Source organism: Lathamus discolor, chromosome 14, assembly GCF_037157495.1.
Source record: "Lathamus discolor isolate bLatDis1 chromosome 14, bLatDis1.hap1, whole genome shotgun sequence".
In the NCBI taxonomy this organism is placed as follows: domain Eukaryota; kingdom Metazoa; phylum Chordata; class Aves; order Psittaciformes; family Psittacidae; genus Lathamus; species Lathamus discolor.
Window position 1 is genome coordinate 11,373,166 of NC_088897.1, and position 19,099 is coordinate 11,392,264.

The 19,099-nt window shown below is 44.6% G+C and overlaps 2 protein-coding genes across 8 annotated transcripts in view; both read right to left on the reverse strand.

Moving 5' to 3' along the window:
* SYNRG (synergin gamma) overlaps positions 1–10,029 on the reverse strand; it is a 36,613-nt gene extending 26,584 nt beyond the window's left edge. For 3 of the 7 annotated variants that reach the window (XM_065695111.1, XM_065695110.1, XM_065695108.1), the window contains exons 1-7: positions 8,240–8,337; positions 5,515–5,555; positions 4,185–4,303; positions 2,512–2,642; positions 2,073–2,178; positions 1,371–1,482; positions 346–645 (exon numbers count right to left, since the gene is read on the reverse strand). In XM_065695111.1, coding sequence (XP_065551183.1) covers positions 346–645; positions 1,371–1,482; positions 2,073–2,178; positions 2,512–2,642; positions 4,185–4,303; positions 5,515–5,555; positions 8,240–8,322 — 892 coding nt within the window. In that variant the 5' untranslated portion in view covers positions 8,323–8,337. Of the gene's footprint in view, positions 1–345; positions 646–1,370; positions 1,483–2,072; positions 2,179–2,511; positions 2,643–4,184; positions 4,304–5,514; positions 5,556–8,239; positions 8,338–9,915 lie in introns of those variants that run through there. The other 4 variants (XM_065695114.1, XM_065695109.1, XM_065695113.1 and 1 more) reach the window with 3 other exon arrangements.
* Positions 10,030–11,297: 1,268 nt separating this feature from the next.
* On the reverse strand, positions 11,298–18,777 carry DDX52 (DExD-box helicase 52). The gene is made up of 15 exons (XM_065694763.1): positions 18,677–18,777; positions 18,288–18,501; positions 17,689–17,819; positions 17,305–17,490; positions 16,971–17,114; positions 16,281–16,392; positions 15,920–15,992; positions 15,571–15,774; positions 14,852–14,942; positions 14,204–14,326; positions 13,925–14,075; positions 13,473–13,548; positions 12,776–12,847; positions 12,306–12,398; positions 11,298–11,793 (listed from the first exon to the last, which is right to left on the reverse strand). Exons 1-15 carry the CDS (start codon positions 18,761–18,763, stop codon positions 11,706–11,708), a joined length of 1,845 nt encoding a protein of 614 aa, XP_065550835.1. The 5' UTR covers positions 18,764–18,777; the 3' UTR covers positions 11,298–11,705.
* Between the last annotated feature and the right edge of the window lie 322 nt (positions 18,778–19,099).

Here is a 19,099-nt window from a genome sequence, read left to right on the forward strand (position 1 = left end):
ATGTAGCATAAGAGTTATTTTTCATACCACCATCTCACCCGTATCTTTTTCTACTATACAGGCTTACAAAGATGCTAGCACACAAGACTTAACTCATTTAAGATCAGCCATATGTATATTTAGCAATGTCTGGTTCCACGTATGACTTGCATTTACAGTGCAGTTCTAAGGGAGGAAGAAGGGGATTTAAATCACCTTTTCCCATGGATCAGCAGGTTTTTACTCAATTACTTATCTATTACTTCTTCTGGCCAGACTGAAATAAACCCCAACAAAATAAGGAAAGACTCTGTGTAGCTCTATGACAGAAGGTGACATGTAAAAAATAAGATACTTTAGAGTTACCTGTTTTATGGATATTGGGTGAAGATGCAGAGGTAGGAAAATAAGGAACCTGCCCAGTTGTACCATGCAGGATGGGTAACACTGGAGTCTGGGCTGCAGGGGGAGGCTGGACCACAGCCTTTTCGGAAAGCAGTTGCCCAGCCTCAGCAGCAGAATGGAAAGGCTGAAAAGGCTGAGGGGTGGGTTGAGGCACCAGTGTGGGGATTTCAACAGGCCCTTGTATAAAGTCACTAAATTCTTCATCATCAACAAAAGCAGAGTGGGAAACAGATACAGCAGAATGGGATGATGTGGGATGATCTGTAAAATGGAATGAACACACAATGGAAAGTAATGAGGAAAAAGGTTCATGGGTGGAAAGGGAGGAAAAGTGGCAAATACTAGGAATACATAGCAAATGGGTAAGGGAACAGCAGTGGATGCATCACTTGACAGGGATGTGAAGAGCTGTTATTGTCAACATAATAAAAACATAAGGTAAAGCTGAGCAGCCACTTCCAACCGTGCATCTTCTCTCCCAGAGATTTGATGTAAACGTGTTGATATTTGGATCTTAACACTGGCTATGAAAGTATTCTATTTAAACAGACTGGAACAAACAAATCAAGAGGTACCATTTCAAACCGGACATAACAAGGATCTGCACAGGGGGATGCTCTCCCTCAAAGGACTGTTTCATCCTCAGAAACTCAGTAACAGATCATAATATACAAAAGAAATGTCTATTCATTTAGACAGTTTTCTGCTTGATCAATTCCACAGTCACCCATTTAACAGAACTGACACATGATGGGCAAATCTACAATGTGAAATTGTCAGAAACCACTTGTAACTTCCAAATTACCAAAGAGCAAATCCACAGCAGAGATAAAGACTTTATGTAACAATCAGTTGCTGGAAGGACACTTTTAATCCACTCACTTTGCGCCACCAAATAAAAACACTTCCTGGAATTAGCTCCCCTGCTGAGGATTTCAAACAGCAGTGGTTTAGTTTCAGTTGGAAGATGAGAAAAAATGACAAACCTGGCTTTTTGGGATGCGCTGCTGGTGTTGGGTGCATTTTAGCATCTCTAGAAAACCCATCTAAATTTCCTTTAATGGCTTCCAAAGCTTCATCCCTGCTTTTTTCACCTGTCTGGAACAGCACAGAACACGTTTTTGAACATTCACAGATCAGCTCAGTTTTCTTTCAGTATCCACACAAAAATCAGCAATGCCTGCTGCTAGATCCATCCCTTCTTTCTCCAGCAGTGCCTTCCTGAAGCACATCAGCATTAATTCCCCAACTTAGAAAGTTTTTCTCTTGCAGACTACACCACAACAACATTCCCCAGTCATTAGGCAAAGCTTTATGCACAAAAACAATATATAAAACCTTTCTCAGCCATTTGTATTCTGGCCTTTGAGCTCATCACAAGTGTCCAAAACTTTGTCCAACGTTAACGAACAAGCAACCAAACATTCCATATTCTAGAAACTCCATCTGCTCCCAAACGTTACACACCAGGTTGGTTTATTTTTCTTAAGCTGATTTCATCTTCAACACCAGACTGTTTACACTGCACCAAGAGTGCGGAAAGTACTATTCCAGATGCTTTTCAAGATGTCACCTGATGTCTCATACTAGTTCCCCACTTACATGCTTGTTGAAAAAGATCATCCCATTACAAGCCAATAAAAAAAAGCCTGAAGAAAGAAACACTGCAGTTGTTATTTAGGACATACCTTAGGTTTCACACTGCTTAGGAGTCTCAGCTTTTGTTTCTGCTCTTCAAACTGGCGCCGTTTCCTTTCCTCCTCCAAGAATTTCTGCTGGTGCTCAAACCTCTTCCTGAAGAAAAATGATGTTAGAAAACAAGTCTAAAAATACTTTTTCATTACAGTTTTCATGGCAAACTTCTGCTTGATTTTTCCATTTGTTCTGTCTCTAATTCAGGTGGCTCAGTGTACACATTTCTGCTTCTTCTCAGAGCTGGGTGACAGCCACTGCTAACTTCATAGATACCTTCACATGCAATGGAATGATCTCAACAACATTCTACAGCCCTAAACAGACTACTTCTGTAGAGGAACTATCAATATATTTACTGAGTAAACCACCCCTCCACAGTACATCTCCCCCTTTAAAAAGAAGAATTTCCCGAGACAGTGAAGTGTTACTTACTGCTGTTCCTCTGCAAACTGCTTCTGCATGTCCGGGGTGTACTGCGGGGCTGCTGGGCGCATTCCCAGGAAAGAAGCCTGTCCCATGTAAGGCATTCCAGTCGCTGGCATGGGCCCTAAGGGCATGCCACCCTAGAATGAAGTAAATAACACAATTCCAAGATTACTTTTTCCACGTTGCAAAAGAGGGGGATCTCATTGAATGAAGAGTTGGATGAGCAGCACTGACTCGCTGCCGCAGCGCAGAGCGCTGGTCCCTCAGTAGATGGCACTCTTCTCTCTCGAATTACAGTTGGGTTTTGTTTCCTATGCTTAGTGATCACATACTACTTTAAAATTCCCTGCTGGAGGTGCACACTCCTGTCCAACAAAGGATGCCACAAAATGTGCTCTAGTCACTTCACAAACAGCTCATCCAGGGTCGAAGGGAGGGAGACACAATACAACAGCAGCCAAGAGGAGGCTTGTCTGAATAACCTGTGTCTGTATCAGAAACACTGAGAAATACATTCTGGTACAATTATAGCAGCAAAGATTGCTTAAAATAGAAAGGTCCAGAAAATAATTTCTTTCTCTTACCATTTATTTTGTATTTGGTACTGGAACACTTAAAAACAGAACGAAAGTTGCTCATTAGTTTTAGACCAGCCCTCAGTCTTCCTACTATAGATTTCACAAAATGAAGGGAGGGTAAAGACATGGCCAGATGTAATCAGTTCAGTTTGTCACATAGCAATTTGGCTACAGAGCCGTGCCAAAACGTTCCATTTCAGCAGAGTGCGAATTTGTACATAAGCACATATGGTGCTAAACAGAAAAAATATTAAAGGAGTGAAAACATATTAGCTCCTCATTTTCCATTCTTACTGCTCAATTAGCAACAGCAGAGTTAGAGACAAAGTTACTTTAGGCAACAAAAAGAATGAGAATGAAACACAGGAAATAGGACAAATAGGAGAACTGGTCAAATGAGAAAATCCAGCCCATTTAAGAGATTCCCTGCTCCCTGCATCAAGGTATTTAAAAACAAAGCTTATAAACTGCCACCTACACTCAGGAAATTCCATTCCATGAACTCCAGCATTGGAGTTACAAAGGGGTAAGACCATTCAGTGAATTGGTCACAATCGGAATGTGAACACAGTCACTTCTGATCAGTTTATGAAGGTCTCATGCAAAACACTACCCAAGACACCACCTTAACAGTAAGTACATAAAGCGAAGGAAGAAAAAGCACAAAGCAGAGTTAAGAAGACAGAAGAGGTGTGTTGTGGGAGTTTTGAATTATAGTGACTTAACAATTCAATACCATTACTAACCACACTTTGGAGTAAGTGGCATCTGGTAGCTTTTTACCACCTTGTTGATGCTTTTGTTTCCTTTCCTGTTCTGAGACCATGCTTCTCTTATCACACCCTGGTGTCATAGCATGTGTAATGAAATCAATGTTCAGATTCTGACATCTCTGACTGGCCTACAACATCCAGGTTATTTTAAATATTATTGATGCTACCCTTGCACTACACCCTCATTTCTCTCGACTCTATACAGTGAGTAATGTGTGCCAAAATCCCCCACTGCCTCCATCCAGATCCCAATGAAACTTGGAGAATTCTTTAAATCATCTTTAATTCTTTACATTATCCCACTTGTCTATATTTCATTGCCACTCACCTGCATGGTCATGGGTCCAGGAGGCATCTGAGAACCATAATTCATCCCCATCATGCCTGGCATGTTGGACTGCATGACAGGAACCATTGGGAATCCTTGCTGTTGCATAGGAATCATCCCTACAACAAAACATTAAATAAGGTAAGCTCCCAGTTGGTGTTAAAGCTGTTTAATTGCCACCAAAGGGAAGGAAAAAGCTCTCAGTCTTGCTGGGCTGTCTGGGTAAGTGATCAGTCTGAAGGAAGAATCGTTATGGGGCTTTCTCACCAACTAAGCTGATGAATCCTCCCACCATCCTAAGGATTCTCTGTGGGTTTCTCCCCCTGTGATTTGTGAAAGGGTCACTTCCAATTAACAAGATGTAATTAACCAGGCTGACTGATGCTGTAATTGTCCCTACCTCTTGAAGAGGGAAACTGACAAACTGGCAGCTTTTGAAGATAAGTCTTGGAAAATAAAGTCATCACTTCACAAGGCAGCTTCACACCCCGATCTGGCTGGGTAACTTGTCTGTAGCTACATTAGCCCACTATGTGTATTAGAATGGGTACAGGATTTGTCAGCTAAACTTCAACAGAATTGGACAAACCAAGCTGGAGTGTATTAATTCACTGGATAAAGCCAAGTGGATTATGTTGCAGCAGTTTCATATCTCACATTTTGCTGCCATTTGTTACCAGCACACCACGAGATAATTATAACTGTGCATAACTGAAGATCACAGGCAGAAGCACTCCAGGAGGGACACAACACACTGGGGAATGATCCATACATCAGTCCCTGCGATTTTTATAAGGAAACTCTCTGCTTTCTCTGCGAGTTCTCCCTGTATTTTCCATTAATTAAACAAACAGCACTGCAGCAGGAATGAGAACAAAGGTAATTTAAGGCTGAGGCTCTCCTATTGTATTAATACTTTCCACACAGGTTGTGACTCCTGTCCCAGGGTCTTGCTGTGCTTTGTAAATATTTACCAGGTCTTGCAACACCCACACAACATGGGTATACACAGCTGGTAGATGAAGCATAAAGAGGTTAAATACCACACTCAAAACAACACAAACATCTTAAAGGCAAATTCAGGTTAAAAACGAGAGACGTATTTTTCCTAGCTCTTTTAATGTAGCATTGTGGTAACGCTGCTTCTTCAACAATGCACAGAAAGTTATATAAATAGAGCTGTGAGAGTCAGATCACCAGCACTGAATTCAAGGAGAAAACCAGCTGTGGAGCTGAATTCACAATCACACTTCAGTGCAGAACTATTTTAGGTTGTTTAATGTACTTGAAACAAAGAACTTTGTGCTCAAAACCTTAAGCTGATACATACCTTGAGGAGGGCCTAAACCACCTGCAACAGGAAACATGAAGCTGCAGGAGGAAAACAAGGACAGGTGAAAAATCTATCATGTAAATGATGGAAAAAGCTACCTCGATTTGCACATCAACATCCCTGCCCACCTATAGTCAGCACTTTCCCCTCACCTTTCAGGTCTCGCAACCCCAGCACAGGGAAAAGCCACCCCTCACAGGGATTCCCCCAAAGCACCAGAGTCCCACCAGCAACATCACAGGCTGCCAGGCTAGGAAGAAACAGATCTTATCCTCCCCAGCAGCACTAAAATGGCTTTGACTCATCCACATCACCCACAAGGTTCGCCACCTATGCAGGTTGGGAACAGGTCAGTTTGTCAGTGTCAGCCTTCAAGCACTGCAGAATGAATAAGCATCTCCTGTTGAAGTCTCTGATTCAGCAAGACCATTACCTGCACCAAACAACAGTTCTCAGCTTATTAGAAACAGTTTTCTGCACAGAGGTAAATTATCCATGGAATCCCATCACCTCAGCATTTTTGCCCTTTGAAACATTAAGAAACACAAAATAATGCAGTTTCTATTTTCTCAATTATACCTAATTACAAGAAAAATAGTGCCTTGGAAAAAAAAATATCCATTCCAGTATCAAGGGCAAAGTGCACCTGGAGGAAGAACTGTTGAGATTTCAGCTGAAACCCTAATGGGAACTGCTAGCCCTCACTTTGAAACAGAGCATGGGCTGTGCTGCCAAAGAGCAACAAAGAACTTGAAGTCTTATTTGCAAGCAGCTCCCCCAAAACTCATATCAGCAGTAATTCTCCAGACAAGAACCTCACCCACTGTCTCAGCTATTACATCAAAATGCCATGAAAGGGAACACACTTATAGATATTCAATATTCCTCAGCACGAGGGTGGATGTAAAAGAAATGAAGAAGAAAACGCTGCCATCGGTGGCTGCAGACAGGCTTTCAAAACCTGCAGGAAGTTCTGAAAGCCAACCTGGTTTATAAATATAAAAGAGCTGTGTAACAGGAGCACTGAGATAAAATAGGGAATTTAAATTATGCATTTACCCAGGAGTAAATTGCACCTACCCACCGTACAGACAGCAGGTTACACGGTCACCAAGACAACCCATATTACTCTTCACTTCATCTTCTAACCCAGAACCTTCCTAATACTGAAGCTTCCTCTTTTACCCTGACCACTCTGCGCTAGTTTCTCCTTCCACAACTCACACACACCTACTCTTTCCAACAGGTTCAGGTCTCATCAGCCTCAACCACCACAGGGTTTGGTTTCTCTCTACAAAGAGCTGTGCAGACACGTTACCTCATCCCAAAACAAAAGCTGCGCTTCTCTGGCTGGGGTTTGGTGCACACCATTCACACTGCAGCCAAGGTCTACTCAACTGACTGGGGTTCAATTTGGTCACTTTTAATCCACTTATTAGCACACAAATATTAACATCATGAAGACAAATGGCTGAAAATCACAGAGGGATTTTGCCTGCATTTGGTTTCAACTATGGCAACAGTTGTCCATGCAGACTGCCTCCTTCAGCAATATCCCCCCTTAAAACAAGTGCAAGTGCAGATCACATAATGGGTTTGGGTTGGAAGGCACCTTAAAGCTCATCCAGCTCCAACCCCCTGCCACAGGCAGGGACACCTTCCACCAGAGCAGCTTGCTCCAAGTCCCTGTGTCCAACCTGGCCTTGAACACTGCCAGGGATGGAGCAGAGTGCCTGCATAAGCCAGACTTACAAGTGCAACAATTGTAGGCGTCATAAAAACACACCATTCTTCATTTAGTCAGAATGATGAACTATCAAAAGTTACTTCTGAAATGCTCACAAGTATGGATAAATGTTCACAGCTTCGTGCTTTCCCTTCTTGTTGGGGAATCCAGTCAACAAGAACTTTTCCAAACCAGCATATGTACTGGAACCTGAACACGCATAGCAAGGTACCACTGCTTGTTGGAGAAAAATAAAGGCCAGACTATTAAATATTTATCCCTTTCTACAGAGCTCCTGACTTATTTATGAGTCTCTGTTGAAAGGAAAACAATTGACAAAAACCCCTGCAGTTAATTGGAGGGCATTGGAAGAAGAGGTAGTTAAAGCAGCAAAGCAAAGCTCCTACACTACGGTGCTCCATACCTGTGGCTCGAGTTCATCACGAACATCACTCACTTAGACGTGCAAGGGCCAACATCAGCCTCACACATAACCCCCATCAACTTCTTTATTCAAGCAACAGGAGCTTAAGTTCTAAACTACAATGCAAAAGAAATGCCCAGACACATGTGATGCTCACAGCTGAGGCACAGGCATCTCCGAGGTCACCTGAAGCACCACAGAAAACCACTGAACTTCATAACCATATAGTGATAAACGGAACAGAAATAGCTTTCTTTTAAAGAAAGCAGTTTGATTCCAGTTATCCCCAAATAACAGCACCGAGAGGAGGATTAAGAACAGACAAAATGATTATTAACCAAATTAGAATAGCTTCCCTTTTTTAAAGGGGAAGAAAAAAGGATGGGCATGATAAACTAAGCCGTCTGAAAGCAGCAATACACTACTTGAGGGCTAAAAGAACATTTATAGCAGGCTGACTGCATGCTCTAAAATGACTTTCCAGACAATGGGAACCCTTATGACCCCAGGTGTTTAAAGTATATAGATTAGCAGACTATCATCAAGCATGATGTTTCAATAGAGCTTCTTACTTCTTATTTCCACAAGGGTTTAATGCACCTGCAGATATTTCTGTGGTTCTCAAGAGCAGAAGCACTTCACCCTCTAGGCTCATGCAACCAGAAAGGGTAATATGTGTGCAATGCACAAATATAAAATGAACAGAAGGAAAACAAAGCAATTGCTCTACAACAGGGCTCTTAAAGCAGTGATATAAATCTGTGAATTCTTACATTTTAAACATGGAGCTTAAAAAAAGCCAAAACCCAAGCCAAACAGCCATCAGCTTCAGTCCAAATGCAGGAGCATGGAAAGCAGCAAATCCTTGCCCATATTCCTAGAGCTCCAAACCACACACAGCATCTTCCTGTCTACGAGTGGATTTTTAAACCCCTTAATTCCCCATCAGTACAACTCTACCAACGCAACCCAGGCTGTCATAGTATTGGTGAGCGGCAGAAATCCACACAAATCAACGTGAAACAAGGCAAAGAACCCACACAGGGAAAGGAACGTTTTCCTTCTACCTCCAGACTTCATTCTTAAGGAAACCACAGTACCAACCATGGGAAACAATGCCCTTTAAATCCCTTCATTTCTCAAAGCCTTACAGTCTTACTTCCCAGCGTTGCTCTAAGAGGTCAGAGGGGTTATCCAGCCCTTCATCAGGATTGTTCCAGCTTTATGTACACAGGGAAACAACGACAGCATCCCATCCCTTCCACAGCGTGCACAGGCACACGCATACACCTGGACATATCTATATACAGGAGGTCACCCCGGTGCAGACCTGCCCTCCTCACATCCCAAACCACACCAACAAAACTGCGCTCGTCAGAGGGCCAGGACAACGCCAGGAACGGATCTGTGAAGCACAAAATTCACTCTCTCTCCCTGGAAGCAGGACAACAGATGAAGAACACTCAAGAGCCTACGTTAAAAGAATAATGACTTAAGTCTTCAAAGGCCTTTTGAGGAACACAGCTACAGGTCCACAGGTCTCTGACCACTGTTTCTTACTACTCCTCACGCCTCCCTCTTTGCTGAGGAGCCCTTTGTGGGATGGAGGGGAACACGAAGCTCCCCACAGCAGCGGCTCCGTCCTGCAGCCGTGGTGGTAAGCAGCATTTATCGCTGCTGACAGCACGCAGGGATGGTGAAATCCCGGAACCCCTCTCCACCCCACGTCTGAGATTGCGGCTACGGAGCCTGATGGCGAGTGGGCTACACCTGGACAAGCCGGGGGCTCCTAAACTGCTAACGAATCACAATGTGCTGCTGAGCCACCATGGCTGCTTTCCACACAGCCTGCCCAGGACCCACACAACCCACCCAAGACCACACATACCCCACCTGGGACCCCATATACCTCACCCCACGCTGAACACCACACACATCACCTCGAACCCACATACCTCCCCTGGAGCCCCACCTAAACCCCTACATCCTTCACCTAGGGCCCGCACACCCCACCCAGGGCCCCAAGTACCTCACACCCGATCCCCCCCGGCCCGCCTGGGCCCTGCCCCTTCTGCTCCACCGGTACCCGGAGCCTCCACCCCGCAGCTCTCCCCCTTACCTCTGCCCCTCCCATGTCCCCCCTCACAGCTCCATCTCCTCCCCGTCTTCCTCCGCCCCTCACCCTTCGCCGCTCCCCGCAGCGCCCCGGCCCCGCTCCTCCTCCTCCGCCGCCGCCGCCACCACCGACCTGGCGGGCCCCGCTCCGCCGCCCGCAGCCGCCGCGCCGGGTCCCCCCGCGCCGGGCCCCGGCCGCAGCGCCATCTTCCCGCTCCGGCCCCGGCTGTCAGCTGAGCCGCGGCGCCGGCTTCCGGGGCCGGGCCCGGCCGCGGCCCGCCCACAGCGCGGCTCCCCTCAGGAGCAGCGCCGGGGAGGCCGCGCCTGCTCTTCAGGGCCGGCTTTAAACCCAGGGCTGTGCGGATGGAGTGGCTGCAGCCATGGCCCTCCCGCACACCAAGGGGTGTCCGGCAGCCCGGTGCCGCTGCCCGGGGCACTGGGAGTGTTTATTACCTGGTCATTGGGCCAGCCAAAACCCTCGAGCATTGTAAAGTAAGCGCGAGTGATGAGGTGCGATAGGATGCACTGGACAGAGTCATGCTGAAGCAGCTCCTCTCTCTTCATAAGACTGGCCAAAGCTTCATAAAATACGCGACAAAGTGTGGAACTGTTCTTCACCTCGGGCAAAGAAGGCACTTGGTGTGACGGAAGGGTAAACCCTGATAAAGGCCATTGCTTAAAGGCCTTTATAAGCGACTGACCGGTGTTCATCAAACACAGCCTCAGAGAAAGAGCAAAGTGAGATCTAAGTTCTCATTTTAAATCAGAGTACCTCAGGAAGAGCTGTGCTGTCACCTTCAGCAGTTAGAACTGCCCCCTGCTATGCACTAGTGACTGAAAGCTGCTTCCTCTCGCACTACCACTATTCTATGTGTTAGCAGTGCCTTTAAAGGTGGATATGGCTAATTTCTCACTCATTGTTAAGTATTCCACTTCGCATCCATCATCTTGCAGCAGTCAACTTGGTATTTACCAGGATATACAGCTTCACTTCTATTAAATACAGGCATATCCATTCATACATGTCAAAAGGAAGACCCCGTTTCCTATCTAACACAAGATGTGCTTCTGCAAAGCAAGTCTAGCTCAGAAACAAGTAAAACAGGACACATGGCCTCCATCAGTCTCTCACAGAGCACAGCGAACAGTGCTCTGCTGTAAAGGAGCTATAAGGACCTGGGATCCATTTCCAAACTGCATTAAGTAGGACAAGGCAAGAAGAAAATCCTGCTTCCAGAACTGGATGTGCAAAGGAGAAGCCATTCCTGCATTACTGGAACTCTGACACGGCCACGGTGGACTCGGAACCCATTTGGAAGGTGGAAAACACATGGAGTGCGGCCAAGCTAAGGAATAATGCCTGCAGACTTGTTCCATCAAGGCAGGTCCCTCTATTAGAATCTTTTATGACTTTGTTCTCTTTTGAGGCTTACATATGAAACAGTACAAAATTACTGAGGGTTACAGACATGAAAAGTATTACTTATTTCAAAATGAGTTTATAAAAGCAAAAAAGCAGGAGGAAAAAGGCTTTACTTTCACATACAAGTGGGTTTGGTTTGGATTTTTTAATGGCTAGGCAATCTCTGCCACTGAACCTTCTGAAGCCTGACAAACATATTAGGGGGGATCTGAACACAGAACTTACTGCATTTCCAAGGAGTTAGTGTGAAACTGTGTGAGAGCAACACGAACAGATGCTATTTTTGAACTATTGTTCAGAACCAGAAGTCATTTATTGCAAGAGCAGAGTCTTCAGCTTCTATAAGAAGCATTCAGGAATCCTCTACCAGTATTTCAGTAGAGACTTTCTTGCATGTAAACATCCATCTTCATCCAGAAGGAAGCATTAGGGATACTTTTCTCCCTTCACCGTTGCAGCTATCTTCATTCTTCTGTTCTTCACACACAGTCTGTTCTTATTCAGCTTTTGGAAACAGGCTGTAGCTTACTGCCCTTTTTATCTTCTTTAGCTTTCTTTTTTCCCTTAAGATTTTGCTTGGTAGTTTTCCTACAAGAAACACATTGAACATCACGTATGAAGTACGACAGCCATGACACAGACAGCAGCTGTGCCATAAATCCTGCAGTAGCAACACCCCAAAGCGCTGGTAGTGGTGTTCTTTATGACCACTTCACTACAGCAAAGTGCTACACACCAAGGCTTTGTGAGCTTAATCATTACAACATAGGATCTGCTTCCTGTGTTAGTCCTCTGTGTTAAAATCAAAGCCAGCCCTTTGCCAGAAGAATAGAAGACGAGTTCTGTCAAATGACAGCTACTCTGAACCCTGGCTTTAAGGCCAGTGGTTTAAACTCAGCTTGCCATCATTGATACATAGCACCATGTTGAGACAAACTGACAGCATTAATCCAATTCCCAAAGGACAGGTACTGAGACTGAAACTCCACCATCACTAAAATCAGTTATCACTTAAATAAGTTATTATTGTGGAGGAAGCTTGCTGAGCCTTCTCTGGGTCAACAGCATCCCTTACCTCCTCTTGAGAAAACCCTACTTACATTTTTCTTTTGGCCTTTCTCAAGAAGCACTCAGGAGTGGTACAAATGGATTCTCTCGTCAGTGGTTTCTTAATGAATTTCTTCTTTTGTTTGCTGAAAGCAACATTTAGTGAAGAAGGATTAAAGGGCAAAAATTAATATGCAAAGTAAATAAAACAGATAATGAAACCTTTACTGGTTACAGATTTATGCTTCTGAATATATTTTCCTTTATTCCAGGGTTAGCCACACTGTTGCCAAGACATCCAAACAAACTTCAGTTAACTCCAGAAAAAAAAAAACTTAAGTTGGGACTTCTTTCTGTTTCCATTTTTGTGTGGGTAAAAATGGTCACCCCCATCCTGTCTAAATTTCCTTTTGCAGCTAAACTGCAATGACAACTAGATCTTCCTAACCCTTATACCCCCACCACCACTCCTGCAGGCTTTAAAAATGGGAAACAAAGTGGGAAAGTACTCAAGTGAACATACCTTTGTAGTTTGGGGAAGTGTTTTATGTAGTCCGGCACAGGACAGCCAGCTCGCTGAATAACATTGGCTATACTGGAAAGGAGAGGAGGGAAGAGATCAACACCGGTAGTGAGTGCCTGGACAAGAGAGAAGCATCTTCGGTGGAGAGCTACAATCCCTAACAACTGGCTGTCTCCTTGTTGTGTACACAAAAGCAAATTTGAAGTATGATGAAGAAGAAATAAAAAGACATAGAAGGCTTAAATGAAACTAATGACTCCATTTGCATACATTTAAACAAATTAAAACTAGGCGAGTACAGTCTTCAAGGAGATGAGGAAAAGGCAATAAGCAGAACCAGAGAATGAAACCAAGTAATTTCGGACACAAGGAAGCAGCCATCACCTTGTCATTATTGGCATCATGACTGAAAGAAGGGAAAGGATGCTAGTCCCTCCCTTGCTGCATTACTGAAAGGCTTCAAAAAGAACGCTTACATTGAAATGTTCTCAGTCTTTCCCATACTGCTGTACTGCCTTTAGTTCTACCATGTTGACAGAGTTCTTTAGTTGTTAAAAGCTTTGTACAGTAGCACTGGGTTTCCAAAGCATGGCAGCACTGTGCTTAGAAGGTATGAGGTACCAGACACAACATGGTTCAGCAGCACAGGATACAAAACACAAGAAACCATTTTGGCTCTATCATGTTTCCAATTTACCTCCGTAATAAAGGTTTATCATCCTCTGTGAAGAAAGTGACTGCTTTTCCTGTGTGCCCAGCTCTTCCAGTACGACCTGCCAAACAAAGATTTACAGAGACGTTTTCCTTTAAATATCTCCCTTTATTCTATTCATCTTCCTAATATCTCCCCGCTGTCAGTTTAAAGCCATTCCCCCTTGCCCTATCACCACATGCTCTAAGTCCCTCTCCAACTCTCTTGTTGGCCTCCTTATGTATTTCTGAGTATTTAAAGTTCATAGAAGACTGACAAAAAGCAACATGGTTTTACTGAAAGCTGAACCCAGATATAACCTGGATCGAGCAATGGAGATGCTCGTGCTGCAGCAAAAGAGGAGGCTTGGTTTCAGGATTTTTGCTCATGCACAGCAGCATCTACCTTAAAGACCTAGGAAATGAGACAAAGGCCATAACTTGTGAACAATCGCTCACCTATCCTGTGGATGTATTCCACTGCACTCGTTGGCAAATCGTAATTGATAACCATGTTCACTCCTTTGAAGTCAATGCCTCGAGCTAGTAAGGCTGAGCAGATGAGCACCCAGATCTTCCCAGCTCTGAAGCTGCGAACTACATTATCTCTCTAGGAAGAGGAAAGAAAGGTACTTAGAGACTTAGCAATTTAAGAAAGAATCTGAACTTGCTTCCTAAGTCCTGTGTAAAAACCTTTCTTTCTGAAGTGTTTCTTGAGAAGAAATTATATCCTCCTACCTGTTGCTGAGTTTTGTCTGCATGGATGACATCCACATTGATGCCTTCGTAAATAAGTTCATAGAAAAGCTCTTTAGCCCTCTCAATAGACTGCACAAAAACAAGGACAGGAGGTGCAAAACCCTGCAAAAGAATAAGTTTATCTAAGGGTCAAGTCCTTTTCCTGCTGTTACTGGTTGCAGACCCCAAGCTACTAAGGAGACTTAAAAAGCCCCAGTATTTTCTATCTCAGAAGATGGGATTTTGGTTTGGTTGGAGTGTTTTCTTGACTAGCCAAATCTTTGGGAGTCAGAACTCAGCAGGTTCATCTCCACTTCCTTTGAAGGAATGGTTCCTGGCTGTTTGTGGTTAACATACAAAACCAGATTTTTCCCCCCAATTAATATGAACAGCCCACTCACACTGCCCAGTGAAATGAAACAGACTGTTAATATAAACTGCTACAAAGCAAAACTTGAATACCTAAGTCAAGAATAGGGAACACTCAGTTTTTTGAGGCAGGTACTTACTCTTCCTCTTGCACACCAAATCTGGACAATGGATTAACATGTGTCCCAGGGAAGCCTTTGTCCCAGGAAATTGAGTCTCTGACAGAACACACAGCTCAATGTGGCCACAAGCAGAACGTCCTCCATCTCTCCCAATTACCTTTTTCACAAGCTCCCGCATGGCTGTGAGCTTTCCTGTCTCGGAGCCAACGAACAGCAGCTCCTGTTCGACCGTCTCTGCTGCTGAGTTCCTAAAAGCAGGAACACGGAAGAAGCATGCTGCTGTCACTGGGGTCAGACACACATGTTCACACGTGCTGCCTGCCACACTTGTTATATAGCATTATAAATGGCAGGAAACTAGTTTGTTGAAAAGCTGAATAATAACATCTAATCTAAATCATAGTTAGTTTAATATACTAGTAATAATATTAAACTAATTAAAATATCCAATTGTATATAAAATATAAAATTGATGGAATACTGAAAAAATACTAACCAAAATACAATCTAAATATATAAGAGTCTACATTTTCATAAAAATGCATTATATATTATTATAGAGTATATAATATAATCTCTATTATAAAAAATATAATCTATAATATAATCTATGTTTCTCGATTTATACATTTGTTTAGGTTTTTATAAAAAAACACCATAAAATACCAGCTGGTGAACAAGAAATACTGCAAGACAAACTTGTTTCACCAAAACACACTCCTAAGACTGATGGTTATTTGATGATCAAGTAATGAGCAAAGGAAAACTCTTTTCCCAGCATGTGAGAAAGATCTACCTGCTACACAAACCTGCAGTTCTCAGACTCACAACAGAGCCATCAACCCAAGGACAGTCAGCATCCACCTGCACACCCACCTTGCTCCAACAGACACCAGAACCACGCTGTCCAGGTTGAGCTTACACCACTCCTCCACATCATGGGCGAAGGTGGCGCTGAACAAGGCTCGTCTCACCAAGTGGGACGTGCATGCCAGGAAGATGGAGGCCAATTGCTCCCGGAACCCTGACTTCCCATCTTCAAAGAGCTTGTCCGACTCATCCACCACCAGCCATTCCACACTGGGAACAGAGAGGTTCTCCTTTCAGCAAGTCACGTGGGGAGAAGGCAGAAGTACTAACAGACCCATCACAGATGCAAGGGCTACTCAAACCTTCACTGTCAAAGCTAGTAGCAAAGCCAGATTTGAGAAAGACTCTTGAGTACCTGGTCAAGTCTATTGCTGGAGGATCTTGCTTCAGCAAATAAATGAGTCTGTTTGGAGTAGTAACCAGTATATCTATAGGAAGAAAGGAGAAATGAAGAGGCAAAATGTTGAAAAAGACACAATATAAACTAGACTAACAGAGCCCTGAGAAACAAGTTCCAACCCAATTTGCCAGAGGTCCCCTGGCAGTCTCAGTTCCTATTTCTTCCACACCAACTACTTTTTTAGTGTTGAGCAATACATCGCACATCTCGAGTGGTATGAACTGAGCTCTTCAAAACCACACAGGCCAGAAGAGACGAGAAAGGTCAAGGACATTCTTTCAGTTTTTAGAAGCACTTCAGTAGTTACAACAATTACCAAATTTCTTTGAAGACTTGGGCCCAAACTTCTTTGCTGCTTCAGCTGCCTTGTGGATCATGTGTATCCTGAAGCCTGTCCCCTCAGCCAGCTTCACCAGCTCCCGATGTGTCTGCGGAGGCAGCAACAGAGATTAAATAATCAACTTTCAAACTGAGCTGATGAGCTCTTCTAACCAGAAAAGCTGCAGATAGTGCTGCAGATACAGCTTCAAGCATCCCCTCAGTTCCAGTGCCGTCTAGTTTCCTTGGCATAATAAAATGCAGCTTTCTAGCCCATTTGAATATAAATGGAACTCTGCCTAAGCTGTCATTTTGATTTCAGTTTACTAACAGAGGTTTAATACTGAAGTTATTTGTTGAAATTCTGTGTTTGGGAAAATCACAAAAATTTTATCTTTCATAGCAAATATGAAAGCAGGGATTAGGACCATCTAAGCACTGGGCAGTTTTAAATGTGATCAAAGAATCTTCAGCCTCTAAACTAATCATTCAGATTAAACCAAGGCACTAGATATGTAGCTATTTCACAGAAGACTAAAGGCTTAAAAGAAATGTTTAAAACAGCTTTTTTTCTGATATCTGAGAGTAATAAGGGAAAAAGACCTATTTACTAAGGTGCTATTTTACTGATTCAGAGTAAAAACTTTGAAGCACCTCAATATGATACCACTTTCCCCTCAACACCCACCTGGCTAGCAAGTTCTCGGGTAGGTGATATGATCAGAGCTCTGAATCCTTTGTTCCTAGGTTGTTTCAGGTGTGTTAGGAGAGGAATACAAAATGCCAGTGTTTTTCCAGACCCAGTAGGAGCTGAAGCCAGAAGTTCTCGACCCTATAAGGAAAATAAGGGTCTTACATTTTACTAGGGAAACAAAAAGAAAACCACCCCAAAGCAAAACACACCCCAAAAAGACCACATTCACATACGAATACCACAAAGTAACCCAAAATACATCCTTACAAGCACAGCTCAAAAACATTGCTCTCCAACTCTAATCAACTGCAGCACCAAAAAAGCTTACGTGAAGCATGACAGGAATCGCCTGCATCTGGATGGGTGTTGGGACCTGGAAACCAGCAGCCTGAATATTCTCCATGATTTTGGGGTGGATTTTGTATTCCTTCTGAAGCTGATCAAACGTGGCAATCGGGTCAGGAAGATCTGTTCCTTGGACACTGATCCTGTGTTGATTTCGGAAGTGGTTTATCTAAAAGGCAAAAGACAAACCCTTTCTTTCTGTGACAGTATAAAGCAAAAGAAATATGGATTCACCTTCTGGTTATTTTCCCCATATTCAGTCACCCTCTTCCCAAGAGAAATTCCCATAAATGAACCTTTAAAATTCAGCTGAAAAGCCCACAGAATCCAAGGCATCTCTTGCTACATTAGAACGCCATGGTTCTACCTTTTGTCTTCTCAAGCGTTCGAGTTTTTCTGCAGTAGGCTTTTTGTTTTTTGCATCTTCGTATTTTGCTTCCAGAGAGGACATCCACTTTATCCCGTTACTTTCTGACAACTCTGGTATTGCTCCTGCTCCTGAAGGTTCCAAAAAAATAGATCTTTCCATTACTAAAACCCAGACAAACATTATTTAGTAGAAAAGGACATTGCAAAACCTTTCTTCTCTCATTCCCACTAAAGCTAATGAAGACTCCAGAAGGACCGCAGCCACATTCCCCGTATCATAACACCGAATCATGGAATGGTTTGGGTTGGAAGCTACCATAAAGCTTATCCAGTTCCAAACCCCTGTCACAGGCACGGACACCTTCCCTTAGAGCAGGCTGCTCCAAGCCCTGTCCAACCTGGCTTTGAGCCTTTAATCAGGGCAATTATTTACCAGCTCTGGCACAGGCAATGAACGCAGAACCCTCTTGTTTTCTGGTAGAATGACCTACAGTACCTTCAGATTTAAAGTAAACTGAGACAAGTAATTAACATGAACTCCATCAGGGTTTCCCACCAGGGACACACACACACACACATATATATATATATGAATACCTCGTGTCTTTTTCTTTTTTCTCTTCCCTTCACCGCTTTCTGCAGCTCTCTTCCTCTTCCCCACCGTCTCGCCACCGCTTTCCCCGGCTCCATCCTCCTCTCCAGCCCCTGCGAGCCCCCAGCCCTCCTCAGCAGACCCCTCAGGGGCTCCCTCCTTGCGCCCGAAGAAGTCGAGGCTCTCCATGGAGGCGCTGCCGCTGTCTGCCCTTATCACCTGCGGCAAGAGAGCGGGGACAGTGCTGAGGTACCCGGGCGCGCCCGGACCGTCACCACAGGGCCACGGGTAGGCCCGAGGGCCGTCCTCACGGGAAGGACAGAGCGCTGGAGCCGGCCTCACGCAGGGAACGCAACCCAAACCGTTCCCATCCTTCCCCCTGGTGCCACCGTACCCCGAAACGCCTCGCATCCAGCCCGAAGCGCCGCACGTCAAAGCGGGCCCCGGCACCCAACCTCCGGAACAGGTCCCATGCCTCCATGCTGCCGCGGCGCAGAGACGCCGGAAGTACCGAGCGCTTCCGGAAGCGCGGAGGCGGGCTGCCTTGGCTGCGTATCCTAGCAACGGCGCCACGGCGGGGGTGTCATGGCGCCGCGTTGCTATGGCAACCAAGCTGTCAGGCTCCGCCGCGCCGAGCTCCGCTCTAGGCCGCAGCAGGACCGGGGCACCGGGAGAGGATACCCCGAGGAGGGCACGGCCGTGTCGGCAGCCGGAGGGTGGAAAGGACGTGGGTCCCTCCCCTCCTGCCCCTTCCGGACCCATCACTGCAGCTGTGCCGGGGTCTGGAAGGGCCGGGAGGGGAGGGTGATGTTTGTTG

Excerpts from the sequence above, each read along its gene's own strand:
- DDX52 (XM_065694763.1), bottom strand. The coding sequence starts at position 18,763 with ATGGAGGCATGGGACCTGTTCCGGAGGTTGGGTGCCGGGGCCCGCTTT. Across the intron at positions 17,491-17,688 it reads AACGCTTGAGAAGACAAAAG|ATAAACCACTTCCGAAATCA; the intron begins GTAGAACCATGG and ends TTTGCCTTTTAG. Across the intron at positions 15,993-16,280 it reads CAAGTCTTCAAAGAAATTTG|ATATACTGGTTACTACTCCA; the intron begins GTAATTGTTGTA and ends TTCTTCCTATAG.